Below are 15,699 nucleotides of genomic sequence, written 5' to 3' on the forward strand. Positions count from 1 at the left end.
TTTCTCCCAAATCAGGTTGGTTTCCCATGTCCCAGTTAAATTTTCAAATTCCTTAGACAAGTCTATAAATTGCAGACTGGGAGCCTAACTATAAAGTTCACCTATTAATTTGGAACATCCATGAAAGAACTCAGGTGACAAAGCACATGGCTGCAATCTTGAAAACCTTCTGCTCAACTCAGGTCTGTACTCCCTAAGTGCTTCCCAGGACACTGTTCCCAATCTGCTGCTGTGCAGAATTCCAATCCAGTTCTGCAAAGCTCATCTCCTCCCTCAAACTGGAGCCATGAAAGGGTTAGGGACCCCACTCAGGAGGCAGGTACCAGGAAGGTTAAGTGTTGCAATGAAAAGACTGTGTCTTTTTCTTTGCTTCTGGTTCACCTTGGAATAGAGTTTTGGAAGCTTACCCCTGGCTCCCTGTTCTCATCTACTTTTCTATGGAAATGGAATCACCTCGATGAAGTGTTGGCCCATTCCAGCCACATGGGAAAAAGGAGCAGACATCTTTAAAACAGTTTAGATCCTATAACTTTTACGAAAATAGGCAGAAGGGGAAGGCTCTGCTTTATCCTCCTGGAGAATACCCATATATTTTTATAAATAGGAGAATCTGCACGTAAGAAAGTTATTGTCCATCCTTCTGACAGACTTCAGGCCTCACTACAAAGGTGTGGCCATCAGTCCCAAGATATAACACATAGGAAGTCATGCTCCGTCAGCTTTGGTGCTAACAGATTGCTTGTTTAAAATCCTGGCCATTGATTTACATTTTGGGAGCTTACTGTTCACTAATACCACTAATATTAGTTGAGGGTCCTTCCAAAAAGATGAGCTTTTTCCAAAAAATATGGTGTGGCAAGTAGGCTTTTAGGATTGATTTTAGTCTGTATCAACAATCCTATCAAGCACAGCTAACCATGTGCATGCCCAAAAATTGCACCAATCCATGAAAGAAACATGGTTGCTTGTCTGCAAACTGCAATCTTCTCTCACCTGCACCATTTTCTTCTATAGATGATAATTGACATTGCAGTTATCAAGAAAACTACAGCTTTTAGCCAAAAACCCTCACGCTTTTCATGGTACAGTGTTCTGCTGCAAACCAGTCAGGTTTTGGAAGAGAAGCAGAGCTGGCATCAGGCTATGAAGAAGGTGAGCACCAGGAATGTGGGTTTGGGTGGTATCTGAGCAGGTAGGTTGTGTGTGCTCCCAGCTGAGCACATACACAGCCTGCCAAAGGACAGCAGGGCATTCCCACTCTTCCAGCTCTGGAGCCAGACCCTTTCCCTGCAGAGCTGATTCAGTCCACTAAGGCCACATCCCTATTTATGCTTCAGCTCAGGGGCTTTCTTTGGGAACAAATTGCCTGACTGTCCCTCCTTACCACACAGGTTTGCACCACAGAGAAGCCTTACAGCACACAAACCAGAGGGTTTCAGAAAAAATAAACCAAAAGATGTGCTCCAGAAGCACACCTAACACACTCCAACCTGAATGCCCAGCTGGTGACTATGCAGCCTACAGGCTGGGACCAGAGGTGATCTAAAACATCCCAAACCACAGAGAATGGGCAGCTGGTATCCAGCATCCAACACCTTAGTCCATGGTTTCAGTCTTACTACATCACACTAGTTACTAATGCAGTAACAAAAAAATACTTTTAAATTTTCTTCTTCCAATATTTTTTTCTTATTGCTTTAGGGAACTAAATTGGCTTGCAGGGGAATCCAACAGCTGCTAACAGGAGCACAAGGTAAGAGGCAGAACTGCAGCACCAGCAGAAAGGCAGGGCTGAGATGAGGGACCTGCACATCCCTCTTTTGGTGACAGTAAGCTGCTATTTCTGCTCGCCCGACGGGGTGAAACTGAATCCTCAGAGACATCTGCTGACAAGGTGAACTAGGGGCAAGGTGAAGCAGAGATGGGACTACTTGTCATCTAATGTTCCAGAAGAACATGGAAGGCCTCAGAGGCTACAGAGGCTTCATGACAGACACCCAGTTCAGAAAGTCCTTGCCTGTTAAACCCTGAAACTTAATTTTGGAAATAATCTCTCTTACCTCATCATTCCTTTACCACCAGCCTTTCCACTGCCACTCCTGGCATTTCAGTAGCACAGAGTTCTTCAAATGTAACACAAATGGGGCTGGACACTGGTTTAAGAAATAAATTCACCTTGAGAGCACCTTAGGAAACTGTATTTTTTCACAAATTATATGACTCTTGGATATCATGTGTTTTCCCTACCTCACAGGGATGCTTGAGAGAATTTAATCAACTCAAATGTTTTAGATTTGTCAGTTAGTTGTAAGGCATGTACATGCTGCACATTTCTCCCTGTACATTAAAATCTGGATTCTTCAAGCTATGCACCAACTCAGCTATGAAGCCTACTTTTTGAGCCCTGCATTTTAGGATTGCTAGCTAGGTCCCCCTGGCATACCTAACTTTACCTTTTATGCAGGTACCCAGCAGCAATACCAACACATCCATTTGACAGAATGAGATTCAGATCAACACTTGTATGCAATTTTTTGTAAACAGTCGTTCTTAAAAAGGGGAGACCATTAACCCCAAAGAAGTAGAGTATGGAAAGTCACTTGAAGCAAATAGAAAAGACTATAATGGTGACCTTTTCTTTAAAATAATGCAAAACACCAAGAACCACAACAACAAAAAAGAAGTATTTATGGCAGTGAACGTCATAGACATTGGAATGAATATGTCCTGATCCCAAGTTAAAATAACAGCCCTGGGTTCAGAGATGAAGTATGTTAGATATAAACACCTGCTCTCTCACAGATCATTGGCATGTAGAACAGAATCTGTTCAATGCCTACCACTGGGAAGGAATGATATCTATGTACAAACACATTTTTGGCTATGCCAGTTGAAAAGCATATGATCCTGCCTGCAAGCTACAGACGAATTTATGATGCTTTCCATTTTACTCCCAGCTTACAAGTCACTGGTAGCAGCTGTACCACATTTTATTTCACTGGGAACATCATTTGTCCTGAAAGCTTGCCTACACATCAGCACTTCGGAAAGTTAAGGTTACTAGCTAAAGGTGTGAGGTCAGTGAACACACAGATTTCAGAGTGAGTGCTCCCATTCAGAAGTAAAGTTTGCTATACAACAAAGTAAAGCCATTTCCTTCTGATGAAAGATATTTAATGGCAAGTTTATGCGTGTGCTTCACACCTTTAGTCTAAACCAAGCAGACAAGATGCACCTTCCCACAGAGTGGCTTCCAAAAGGTTCATTTGCTTTGAATAACCATGTCTTTATAGCATAAACCCAGTTGAGACAGACATTAGTTTATCACAATGTCAGCTCATCGGTTTGGCCCTACACACCATGTTAGCAGGATGCCCGATGTCACAGTGTGGCAAGGTGCCCCCCAGACACATGAAGCAGAGGGAGAACTCACTTCCCTCTAGCAAACCAACAGCAGGATAAAGGATCTCTTGAGAAAGTCTAGGGCACTAGTCCCTTCTTAATGATGACAGGCAAATTTGTGACCACAAGCAACCCAAATCATCACCAGGTGCTACCGCTGTTTTTTTTTTCTCCTTGGAAAGTTCTGAAGCAGCACCATGTCCCAGTAACATGTCACAAGTCTGGCTGGCTAACACATGCTGAACAGGTCTTTGACAACAGCTTGCCTAGAACTGAATTCTGCACAAGCATATGGCACTCTGACTGGATGCCACAAGGTACTTGAACACATCCTTACCTGATGCACCTGCCCAGCTCTTCTGGAAAGAACAGTTACCCACATGCTTGGGTAACCACTGAACAAGCACGCTCTGCAGAAACCTGCCAGGTCAAGCTTAGAGTGCTGCAGGACGTGTGTGAGGTCAGCTCACATGTCCTGGCAAAAGGTGAAGCACACAGATTTCAGTTCCAATTTAAGTAAATAACTGCATTAAAAGAAAGGCAGGGGTTGGGTAGTGCTGTAAGAGTGTTTCTCCATGCTGTCTGCAACTGATACCTGATACAGACCTGGGGAAAGGGCTCTCAGTCCAGTTCTCTGAAGACTCTTAAAGACTTCAGGGCAATTCTGCTCAGAGCACTCTGCTAAGAGGCCTGGAAGGCATGCCAGAAATCATAAATCACCCTTAAATTGTCGGGGTCAGTGGCAAAGTAGTAGCACAGAAAAGTAATCTGATTTTCTTTGCTTCAAACCTCATTAGCACAAGTCTTTACAATGCATAAGTTAAGCCCCTCTTAATAGTCCACAGTAAACTCCTGTATTTCTGAGTCACTGATAAACTAGAGAAACCATACAAGAAACAAAGTTCCTATAAACAGATGCAGACTTTGATTTGAAAGGCTGTCAGATAAAACCAACATTGACACACCCTCAGTCCTCTCCTACAAAACCCTTCTTTCTTTTACCTGCCAGGATTTTCCTGCAGTATCCACCAGTGATGACAATAACCTATTAAAATATTCACAGCTTGATTTTCTACAGGAAGGAGTGCTCTCTAGTAGAAGGGCAGGAGTTCATACCCTGGCATGTACCAGTGTTTGATGTGACAGATATTTAAACACACTTCAGCAGCAGCGGTGCACTTGCTTTCTTCAGAAAAGCAATCTGCTGCCTAACTGATCAGGTAGTAGATAAAACAGCAGAACCTTCTTACTTGCTAGTTAATCCCCATGTGAACAAGTCTGTTCCTCCTGTTTCTTTGTGCTACAGCCCTGAAGGCATGTTTAGGTCACCTGTGGCTGCCTCCCTGCTCTTCCTTTGAGGTGACTTATCTTGGGTTCAGCATGAATTAGCCCAGGACTGTAATTTCACCAAGTGTAGCCATTCAGAACTTTCATCCTTACTCACTCTCCCAAAGATCACTTGATTGAATTAAACCTTGACTTGTTGCCGCACCTTCCCCCCCTCCCCCCCCCCCCCCCCGGGCTGGGGGGTTGTGCTGGTATTGCTACACTTTCTCTGCTTGGAAGGAACAGAGATCCCTGCAGGCTTCCCTCTAGCCATGGGTCACAGAGCAGGCCCCAAGCCCCGCTCCTGAACAACAGCTTCCATGGATTCTCCATGGCAGCAGCAGCAGGATAAACAGTCTAGGTTGTCACAGGTGTGAAAGCCAGTGTGTTTTCTGAACAGTTGTAGGGAAAGAGAAGTAACACAGACAAATCAAACCCCTTCCTTAGGTAAAAAGGCTTTCTGAACACAAGATGAATCTCAAAAAGGCATCTATACCTAAGATCCATGATTTAACAAAGCTGAGAAACCAACACTCAACAAAAACCCAGCCCAAGAGCCCCTTACTCAGAGATGGCATGCAGCCTTCTCTAAATTAGGCAGCATTTAGTAAGAACCTCAAATTAGGTGAGAATTTAAAGCTTCACACAGGAAGGTTGCACAAGGCAACATCTTCCTGTAATACTAGAGATCCAAACACTGAAGTGTTGCTAAAGTGATCATCAGTTCTGGATCACAGTTATTCTTTGCCAAAATGGAAAAACCAGACCTGAGGTCAGATTTCATTAAATCTCCCTCTTACTGTACAGCCACAATAAAAAAATCAACCTACAGCCATAGTAACCCTCTGTCCTGAACTTGTTTTGTCTCCCTTCCAAACTGCAGCTCCCTATTAGAAATGCTACATTAATAGCCATAGTGGGGAAGAGCAAGTTGCTCTATTAATATATAAGTGGTGACCATTACGTTTTAAGTTGTCCTTAAAAAAACTTAAGTGCAGGGCCACACATGTACCACTGAAAGTACCAGCTTGGTTAAGCACAATCTAAACTTAGTTCAGTACTTTCCAACAGAGTCTAAAAATAGGAACACCAAGATTTTGTGGAAATACAGGAGAGGCTAACACAGTATTTTGGGAAATAAGACACTGCCACTTGACGTAATCCTGAAAGGAAGAAATACAGCTCCAATGATTTATCTCCCTACAGAAAGCAAAGCTGGGGTTGTAAGGAAAGACACAGCCCAATAACATGGGGTTGCATGTGACAATGTCCCTGCTGTGAAGGCAGTGCCCACTTCCTCCTGTGACCAGGAAGATGTTCAGTGTTAACATGCCTGGGGAAGGGAATTCTTTCCAATAAAGCATGACTGCAGCTCTCGGTTTGTTAGGACTGAGCTTGAGCTGGGGACTGCAGAATGAAATAAAGCAAAACTATCCAGAAGGAAAAGCAAAACGAAACTACCAGAGGGGTGAGGGGTATGGGGTGAAGAGTGCCAGCTTCAAGAAAGCCTGGGAATAAAGGCAGGCTTGTCCCTACTATACCTACAACTTCTGCATGCACACAGCCCACCACACCTTCCACAGCCATGCTAATTTCCTCTGGGACATAATCCTCGAGGTTTGTTATCCCATCTGGTGTGAACAGTAAGCACAGAAAAGCACTGGAGAGATCTACTGGCAGCATATCTGATAGACCAAAGCCCACAGTCACCCAACCCTTAGAAAGTTTTCCAGGGCACTTGTTGGTAGTTCTGTCACAAAAATTTGCAAATGGGTTCCTTGCTTCACACCTCCACACAAAGGTCACTTCATTGGTTACACTTCACAGTGGAAATTAAGTCTTGTAGTCAAGGGTTAGCAGCTTCCAAACTTCCTGACATACACCTATGTCAAATTCCTTTCTTCTAGCCATGTAGCAAGATGGAACAAGATGAATTCAGGCAGGCCCAAAACTTCCTGAATTTTTAGCAATGTTTTCAGGTTACTCTGTTCGCCCCTGTCAGAAAGACTTGGCTACCCAACCAGTACTTGGAATACTTTGCCTTAAAAATATGCAGGTACTGAGGCTGCACTTCTTTCAACACCTGATGCATCAAACAGGTATCAAGGCACGTGTACAAGAACCACTTCCACAATTCTCTGTAGGACACAGAAATATTCATTCTTAGACAGCTGAAGACCTATTTTATCACTGAGTGCCAGGCCATTCCTTTTGTGCATGCTCTGTACTCTGCACAGTCTGTTCTCCAGAGGGTCTATACTTACACTCTTTCCTTCTAGAAATTCTTTTGGGCAAATTTACTTCTCTGTTCATCACAGGTAAAACAGAAGAAAAGTGTCCTTTTCTCATATGATGAATTTAATCATGGATGGAGACGTGTAGATCCTAGAATTCACTATAACCAGAGTGGACTGCTCCTCCTGGGTCACATGCTAGGAGGGCAGACACATAAAATCTTCACAGTTCTGACTTTTTACCCAAGCAGCTCAAAATCCAATAAAAATTGGCAGCATCCTCAACATGTCACAGATACTTAATAAACTTTTCTTTGGCTTTAGATCTCCATCTGTCCAGCAAACACAGACAGGTCTAAGATTTCACTGAGGTCCAAAAGGAAAGTGTGGGCTCAGAGTAGAGCTAATTAAGCAGCAGAGCTGATGGGGTCTTGACAGAAGTTGTATGTTGTCCATGTATTTCAAAGTGCTGGCTATAGGTCTAGGTAGATAAGGCTTAAAAACACTGTGATGTGTCATGCCAGATTTAAATGTGCTTCCTTTCTGTACATACACATGGCTCCAAGGGCGGTTAATGAGTAATAACTTCACTCATGTTAGGAAAATTATGACAAAATAAACTAACAGCTGGGGGAGAAGGCGTAGTGCAAAGTTGTTATGGCCTGTAGTTAAAAGCAGACTTCAAAGGAGGTGGCATGGTTCAGGTGTTAGATGGGCAGCAAAAAAGAAAACAGAAAGAGCAGGTGAAAATGCTTTCACCATGTACTGAGAAAAGGAGCAAAATACACATGCCAGTCCTCCCTTTTTTTCTGGCCTGGACTAAAGAACAAAGAAGCCCTAACCATTGCAACCACATAAATAACTAATTTCTTTCTTAATCCAAATCTCGGGTTTGTACCTATCTATTGGGAATTTGGGGCTTTTTACAGCTTTTTTTGGTGTAGTGATTTTTGTGCCAGTAAAACCACTGATTTTTACTAACAGATCAGTGCAAAGGTGAGGCACAGGCTAGAGAGCTTGGCATCTCAAACAGCCTGGGGAGCACATCTCCATTACAAGTCACCGTAACAACAGAATCCAAGTATTTTCCTACAGCTCTCATCAAACAAAAGCCTTCTTTGGTCTGAACGACCTCAGACTGCTGCATCTGGGCAGAATAAAACTTTCAGGGGAGCATTCATCAGGCTCTTGACATAACTTGTCGTATTTGTAGAGATCACAGACTGTTTGAGGTAAGGCACAAAGTGAGACAAGGTATCACTAATTCTTTCATTGTAACAGCTTCTTTGCCCTTAATTTAGATGGGAAGTTAAGGCATGAGGAAAGTATTTCTGGTGTGGGATCCAGAAGCATGAAGGTCTTTAATTTTGTTTATATAAAACATGCCGTTTCAATTGTAAGAATATAGTTACATATCCTTATTAATTGCTAGTGCACAGATCCAATTCTTTGGCTCGCAGGTGCCTGGAGTTGGAAGGAAGTGGCCTCTAGCTCGGGAACCGTGAGTGTCTCCTGGGAGGCAGTGCCTGCTCAGCAGCTGCTCCCCCTGCTCCGGGCTCCGCTGTCCTCCCCCACTCCCGGTTCCCCCGTCCGGATTCCGGTTCCCCCTCCCCTGGCTCACGTTTTCGGCCCGGATCCCGCTGCCCGGCTCCCCTTTGCCGTCGGCCCGGTTCCCGGCTTCCCCCAGGCTCTCCCTAAGTCCCCGTTTCCCCCCCGCGGAGCTCCCAGCGCCTTTCGCCCCCCGTCTCCCATTCCTCGGTCCCCTCCCCATCTCCCCTTTGCTCCCTGATTCCCGGTTCCTGTGCCTCTCCCCCTCCCCCCACATTCCGGTTCCATCCCGAGCTCCTGTTTGCCTCCCGGTTCCCGTTTCCCCTCCGACTCCAGTTCCCCCCGCCCCCGGCGCTCACTCTCCACCCAGTTTCCGGCGGTGCCCCTTTTCCCGTTCCCGTTCCCGTTCCCGTTCCCGTTCCCGTTCCCGTTCCGCCACACGCGGTGCCCACCCAGCCACTTCCGGGATCGCGCGCGGACGCCGCGGCTCCGGGGCCTCCCTCAAAGGGGCAGGGGGCGCCTGGCGGCCGGCAGGGGGCGCTGTGCGCCCGTTAGCGCGTCCTGCTTCCCTCATTCCCTGCTCCGGCTTTGATGGACACGCGTTGTCCCCAGCGTGTCCTCACCCCTCGGGATGGACACCCAGGCATTCTCAGCGTGTCCCCAGCCCTCGGGATGAACACGTCGGCGTTCTCGGCCCTCGGGATGGACACGCCGGTATTTCCAGCCTTCAGGCTATTTTCCGCTCTTAAATCACCATGAGCTCAGGCAGAGGTGAGAGCCACGCTCAGCACAGAGGTGGCTCCTTGGGCATCACCTCTTTGAACTGGGCAGAGGAGTTGATACTGCCGTGAGATACAAAGTCGTGCTTAGCCACAAAACTTGGGTGGGGGAAGTTTTTTGAAAATAGCTTCTACTCAGGGACTGGCTGTAGTGAAAACTGTTGGCATTCTCAGTGGAACAAGCAAAATTTAATAGCAGTGATAAAAAGACAAGATGATTGATGAAACCTTTCATGAAAATAAGTGCCTTTCTTTTAATTTTTGCACTTCTCAGCATGTTTGCTTTCATCAGCTTCCAAAGGCTTATATTGCCTTTGAAATTTCAGGTACCTCCCTTAGTTTCTTCAGCCAAGTTAATCTCCACATGCTTTTCCTGAGTTACCCATCTAAGGTCTTCAGAGTATTTTGGACGAACTGTGCTCATAGCTGAGAAAAGTAAGGATTTCAGAATTGAATGGAAAAACACGTTCTGAAGAAAGGAAGTTCCGGATGCTATGAGCCACTCTCGGGAAGTCTGGTAGCCATAGGACAAACCATAGAGCACAATGAAGAAGGATGAGAGCACAGTTATGGTCAGAACCACTCCCCAGGCCACAAAGACACACCACCAGCACAGCAAGGGCTCAGTGTCCGGGATATTGCGAAGCTGCCTGATGGTAGTGCTCAGTCTCCTTACTTGGGAAAAGATGCCCCCTTCTGCAAAACTGGGACTTGACTTCTGGGACTTTCTACCCACCTGAGGGGAATTCACAGTTATCGTCTGCTCCTCTGTGTCAATTACATTTGCATCTTTTTCAGATATTACACAATTATTCCAGTACCTAGAATCTACCTTTGGGTACATCTTAGTCACAACAGGAGGAGGGTCCTTCTGGGAATACTTAAATAAGGCAATTATTAACATTTCCATGGGGAGGGTAAGCAAAGCACATTCAATTCCTACCGTTATTGATCTCAAATACCTCAGGTATATTGGAGTTTCTTCATCCTTTTCAGCATTAAAGAACATAATGTTAACAAGCAAGGTGAATAATATTACTGCTAAAAATGTAGACAACCTTTGGAACCTGGTGAAAGCCCCAGCAGTAACAGGAGCAAAAATTGAGAGCCATAGGTGGTATTCTGTCAGTCTCCTGTTAAAATTAATAAGAAAATAGTCGAATTTGGGTAGAGGTGTCTGGGGGTCTATGACAGAAAATTTCCAGTCTTTCAAGGGTTGGTTCTTGTCAAAGGAAAGCCATTTTCTGCACATAAAGAACCAGGCCTTCCTGGTGGATGTGTCCTCAACTTCAGCTCTGCTTAAGAACCAGGTTGGAGATGTGCCTTCGTTATTGAGCCTGACCTTGAAGGAACGAATATCTCCCAAGTCTCTCTTAGTAGTTATCAGAAAGCAATCAATGCTTCCCCGTTGGAAAGCTGGAGAAGGCTGGTGCCATAAACAACGGAACTTACTCTTGCCCTGCTGGCCAATGAGCTGCAGAAAGACCTCTACTTTGGTCCCAGCATTCCAGCGACTGCCTGTGTACAAAGTGACCAAAAAGCTCCCTGCATCAGAGGCCTCATTGTCTGGCAGAACGATAATGTACTTGATCTCCTTCTCAACCCTGTCTCTTCTTATGGCCCAGCAGCACAAAAGTAAGTAGACGGCAAAAATAGAGAGCACTGTTATGAGGGCCAGTGGGTTTTTAGGTATGTCTGCTATCAGGTTTCTCCCCAGATCTACTGTGTTGGGAAGAACTACTACTTTGGCTGCCAGGAACTTGATGTTGGATGCAGGAAGGGCTGACAGACTCCTGCGATTCCGCCTGGAGTCACAGACACAGTGTACCTTCTGCCAGTTGGTCAAGGAGCCAACCTTGCATGTGTCTTTGTTCCACTGACTTCCAATCCCATCCAGAAATAGGCAGTGGTCATTAAAAATGTATATGCCCACCAGTTTCCGGTTTGGGTACCTTAAGACATAGTGTGTCTCCAAGACAACGGAGATGTTCTGAGTGTCTGTGCCATTTTCCTGCACTATGGTTGTCAGCAGGGACTGTGGGAGACAGACAATATAGGGACCTGTAATGCTACAGTCAGCAACGGCTGTCTCATTTCCACTTGCAACTGTTGGCATGTTGTGAAAAGCAGCAAATGAGGCCACGGGTCGAGCATGAGTGAGATTGGTACCTGTAAATATCAGCACCTTGAAAGTAGCTTTTAATTTTGTCATGATCTGGAAGTTTATGCTCGTGGTAGTTTTACTGACCTCAAAACTAAATCCTCCAGTTGTGTAAGCTTCTGTTTTATCAGGTCCCATTACTAAATGAAAAGTCGTAAGTCTACCTTTCCTGGCAAGAAAAATGTCTGCTCTTTCAGGCATGACTGGAAGTAGATCCCCATTAGCCTTAGTCTCTGTCATTTTAAACCCCAAGACCATTGATATGATATCTGATGTGTAACCTAACCAAGGGAAGGGACTCTCATCAAACTCAAAAATGGCAGTTGAAAACACAGTATCCTGAGTCAATCCTGCATCATCTCCTTCTCTCAGTGTTGGATAAAAGCAGTTCTGGCAGGTGTATGTGGCAGGCAAAGCATTTGTAATGTTCCAGGCTTCATTTTTCTTCAGAGTGATATTCCAGTGTCCTGTTTCCATTAGAGTTTCTATTTCTCCGGGGACTTTTCCCCAGAAAACTATATCTGTTACACCTTCCATGATGGAGAAAACATGTTGAATTCCATCTGCACTGACATTCTTGAGACGCAGAAGATCAGCTCTCAGGACGTTGGACAAGCATCTTAGTATTCCACTGGTCTGAATTTCTGCTTCCTCAGACCAATGGATCTGACTCCTCTGTCTCTTCAGAATTCCTGTTACTTCTGTCAGTTTCCCAATGGCAAGGTCTAGTGACCTAACATTCATTTTCTCAACTGCCTCCGTGACTTCAGAAAGAACAGCCAGTACTTGGTTGACTTCCATGATGCTATTTACTGAAATATTCAAGACTGTTTTAACCACAGCTTCCCGAAGCTGAGCCTGAGGGAGCTGGACAGTTGGTGTGTCTTTAACACAGTTTAAGAGTGAGGCTGCAAGATAAGCCAAATAACCAGCTCTAAGACGATCCCCAGTCTGCTGGGCAGATGTCGATGCGCTTAAACGGCTTGCTGAGGCCAGCAGTTCGTGAAACACAGCTGAAAGGGATTGAGTTTTAAGTGGGTTCTTTACGTAGGCACGTAAACTCACTTGGGTAAATGCCCCAAAGGAATCACGGACTTGAACGTAAAGTGTCAAAGTGTACCTGTGGGAGGGCACTCCAACTGGGAGAAAAGATGGAGGAGTTTTAGGCTCAGAACCAAAGTACAGAATTGTGCCAAACGTGTTTTCCACCACAGAAGTTACTGTGGTAGTTTGGGGTACGTTGGAAGCTACAATCACTTTATATGTCAGAGGTAAATGTCTGTCAGAAAATCCTTTACACTTAACAACAAATTTTGTCAGAAAGGCTATACCGAGACGTGGGCTGATGTTACACCTGCCGGCCCGTGGTGGAGTATTTACCTCAAAGGGTTTTCTGTTGGATGAGGTCCTACCATCCCAGGTAGTTACTCTTACGTGAAGTATGTAGGAGTGATATGCAGGCTTTGTGAATGTCAGAGCATGTATAGATATGTAAGCCCCAGACCTTCCCGTTGATGTTTTGGAAGCCCAATCAAAATGAATTTCTTTGGAGGTGTCTGAAAAAAGGGACCAGTAGTATAGTGGCTTGTTTCTTGGTTTACAGTTTGAGCATTTTCCAGACACAGCAAATCTCTCTGTTGGAATTAAAGAGCTACCACAGTTTTCAAGGCATTTCAAATCCAGAATGAGTGGGGGACCAGGATCCACCTCTACAACTTGATCAGCATAAGCCTTCCTTCTGCCCTTTTGAATCACCAGGCGAAAGTAGTATAAGGTGCTTCCTGGGAGGGATTCTGGTGGTATTTTTTGAATGGGACCTGAGGGTGTTATCCATCTCAAATCCTTCTGGAATGGATGGCATCTGTTTTTCAGGCTGAATTTCATGGTTTGATAGTCTGCCGAGTCTTTAGTGCAGAACCAAGTAAATATCAATGGTCCTTCCTGTGAATCAGGATCAGAGGATTCAGAGCCATCGAGAGTCCAGCTCTCAGAAAAACCCACTGTGCGGACTGAGCCTCCTGAAATATTTGCCACTAGATCAGCTCTCTCAATCTGAACAAAAATCATATCACGGGCCTTGAGGACTGTTGTGGTCCTAATTGGGACTACCTCAGCACTGAAAAGAAACAGATACAACCCGTAATCTAAAGTATTACTGGGAACAGTTAAATGTATCATGTCTACGCCAAACATTGCAGAAGTGTTTACTGGATTTGACCAGTCCGGCTCAGTTTTTATGTCCTTAGCAGGATAGACTCGCCAAAGGGGTTTGATAGATATGCCAGTGTAGCAGTCTATGTCCAACTTGACAAAGAGGTAAAAAGATAATGCCTTTTTCTTGTACAAGATAAAGGATCTGGGCTCAGGTCTCTGAATCCAGCACCTGGTTATCTTACACTCTTTTTTCTCACAAACCACTGGTGCTTCTATGGTTTTTGCAGTATGGTTGTTGACCCTGACGCTTAAAAGAGCTGGTGTAGGTGCACTGCTGGTGCAGTTCACTTTTGCCACAAACCCCGTGTATTTCTCTGCATCAAAGGGTAAAGCAGAGCGACGGACAAAACGTGTGGCATTTTTTACGTGGTTGCTGTACGTGTAGGTGCTACTCTGGACAATATGGTCTTTTTTTGTGCCAAAAAGCTGTAGATGGAAGGTCCACTCGCACTGTAGCATCGGATGTTGTGCAGGGATAAACCACACTAAATAACTAAAGTTCTGCAGAAGAGAAGGACGGCCACTGCTGAAAACATGGACATCAAGGTCTCTTTCTGCCAGAGACCTAATCAAAGCCCTCTTCTGATTCATATAAAGGTACATTTTGAACTTGTACCACTGCAAGGCCACAAATTCTATGGTGAGTAAGTAGAAGAGCTCCTTGTGTTGGTAGAACACAGTGTGTGTGTTAGGGCAATCTGTGGAAATAGTGCTGTTGTTGTCTTTAGATGTGTAAAATGTTCTCTGATTGTACCTGAAAATGTAAGTGCTGCTGTTGGTCTTCCCTGGACAAAGGTTGACATGGATGGGAGTTTCTTTGCCAGCAGTTAAGCTCAGGGTACCATTGAGCAGGTGCAGTTCCCCTGCCAATTCCTCAAACCTCTTTCCATCAACATGGAAGTAAATGCTGGCCACCACTATCTCATCCAGGCTCTGAGGTGTAGAAATGGCACAGAAGCTGCTCAGCAACGTAAATGAACTGTAGGAGCAGAGCCAACCTCCTATAGCTTGTGTGTCCACCAATCTGTAGGCAAGTGTATTCAGGGTAAGGGGCTGAAGCCACCAGGATAAGCTGAGGGGCTGCTGAGGAACACTAAGGAGCTTGGAGCTGATACTGAGGACATGCAGCAAGTCAGGCTCCACCTTGAGAGAGAGGTTGAGGCTTATGTGAGGCATCTGCTCAATACTGACCAAAGCAACGTGGATCCCAGGGTGCCTGTAGCGCACAGTCAAGCGGTGGCTGTAGTAGGTGGCACAGGTCTGTTGTAACTCAGCTGTTGGGTAGACAGCAGGTGATGCTGTGTCCTGGTGCTCACTGCTGGGAAGGAGAAGGGTCGAGGGTACGCCTTCCTGGCTGCTGAAGCGGTACTGCCAGCCAGCACTCTTGAGGCGTGCACACCAGCCCAGCTCCACCGGCTGCCACACGTGGATGACGTGTGTCTGCGGCCAAAGCACGAACAGCCGCATATCCTGCTCCGAGATCTCGACGCTCACGTTGAGGTGAAAGCACTCGGGTGCAGCGCAGGAGGCAGACGAACATTGCACTGTAAGAAGGCTGGAGGCCCCGGGGGAGGGAGCTTGTCCTGTCTGCAGCACCACCTGGCCTGACCAGCGTGAGATGTTCTTCACAGAGGCCGAGTTCAGGTACCAGAGGCAGCCAGGTGGGGATGGTGGCTGCCCCTCCTCCCCCTCTACGTCCGGCCCTGCTCCTGGAGCGGGCTGGTAGTGCAGGGTCACGGTGCTGTTCCACAGGCACGACACCCTGTGCTCGTTGTCCTGCCGCTGGAAGACTTGGCCGTGAAGGCCCGGGCAGCTGACCCGCAGGGGTGACGGCTGGAGACGGACGGCGGACGCCGCCAAGCTCCGGCGGCAGCAGGCGAGCAGCTGCAGGAGGAGAAGGAGGAGAGCGGCCATCGCGGCCAGAGGGGACGGGGCAGAGAACGCGCGGCCTCCCGGGTGCTGCTCGTTGGGGTGGCCCAACGGCTGGGACAGCAGCCCGAGGGCACCGGAGCCTCCTCCGGCGGGAAGCCGGAGA

General features: G+C 46.2%; 1 protein-coding gene across 1 annotated transcript; it reads right to left on the reverse strand.

Annotated features, from left to right (window-relative positions):
* Positions 1-8,095: 8,095 nt before the first annotated feature.
* On the reverse strand, positions 8,096-15,578 carry PKDREJ (polycystin family receptor for egg jelly; the record flags this gene model as incomplete). Its single annotated transcript, XM_082281145.1, is given in 5 exon segments — positions 8,096-8,109; positions 8,786-9,010; positions 9,425-9,573; positions 9,575-9,623; positions 9,626-15,578. Coding segments are annotated over 5 exon segments (6,390 nt in total).
* Positions 15,579-15,699: the final 121 nt, after the last annotated feature.

The sequence above is a fragment of the Coloeus monedula genome, assembly GCF_965178545.1.
Source record: "Coloeus monedula genome assembly, chromosome: 4".
Lineage (NCBI taxonomy): Eukaryota > Metazoa > Chordata > Aves > Passeriformes > Corvidae > Coloeus > Coloeus monedula.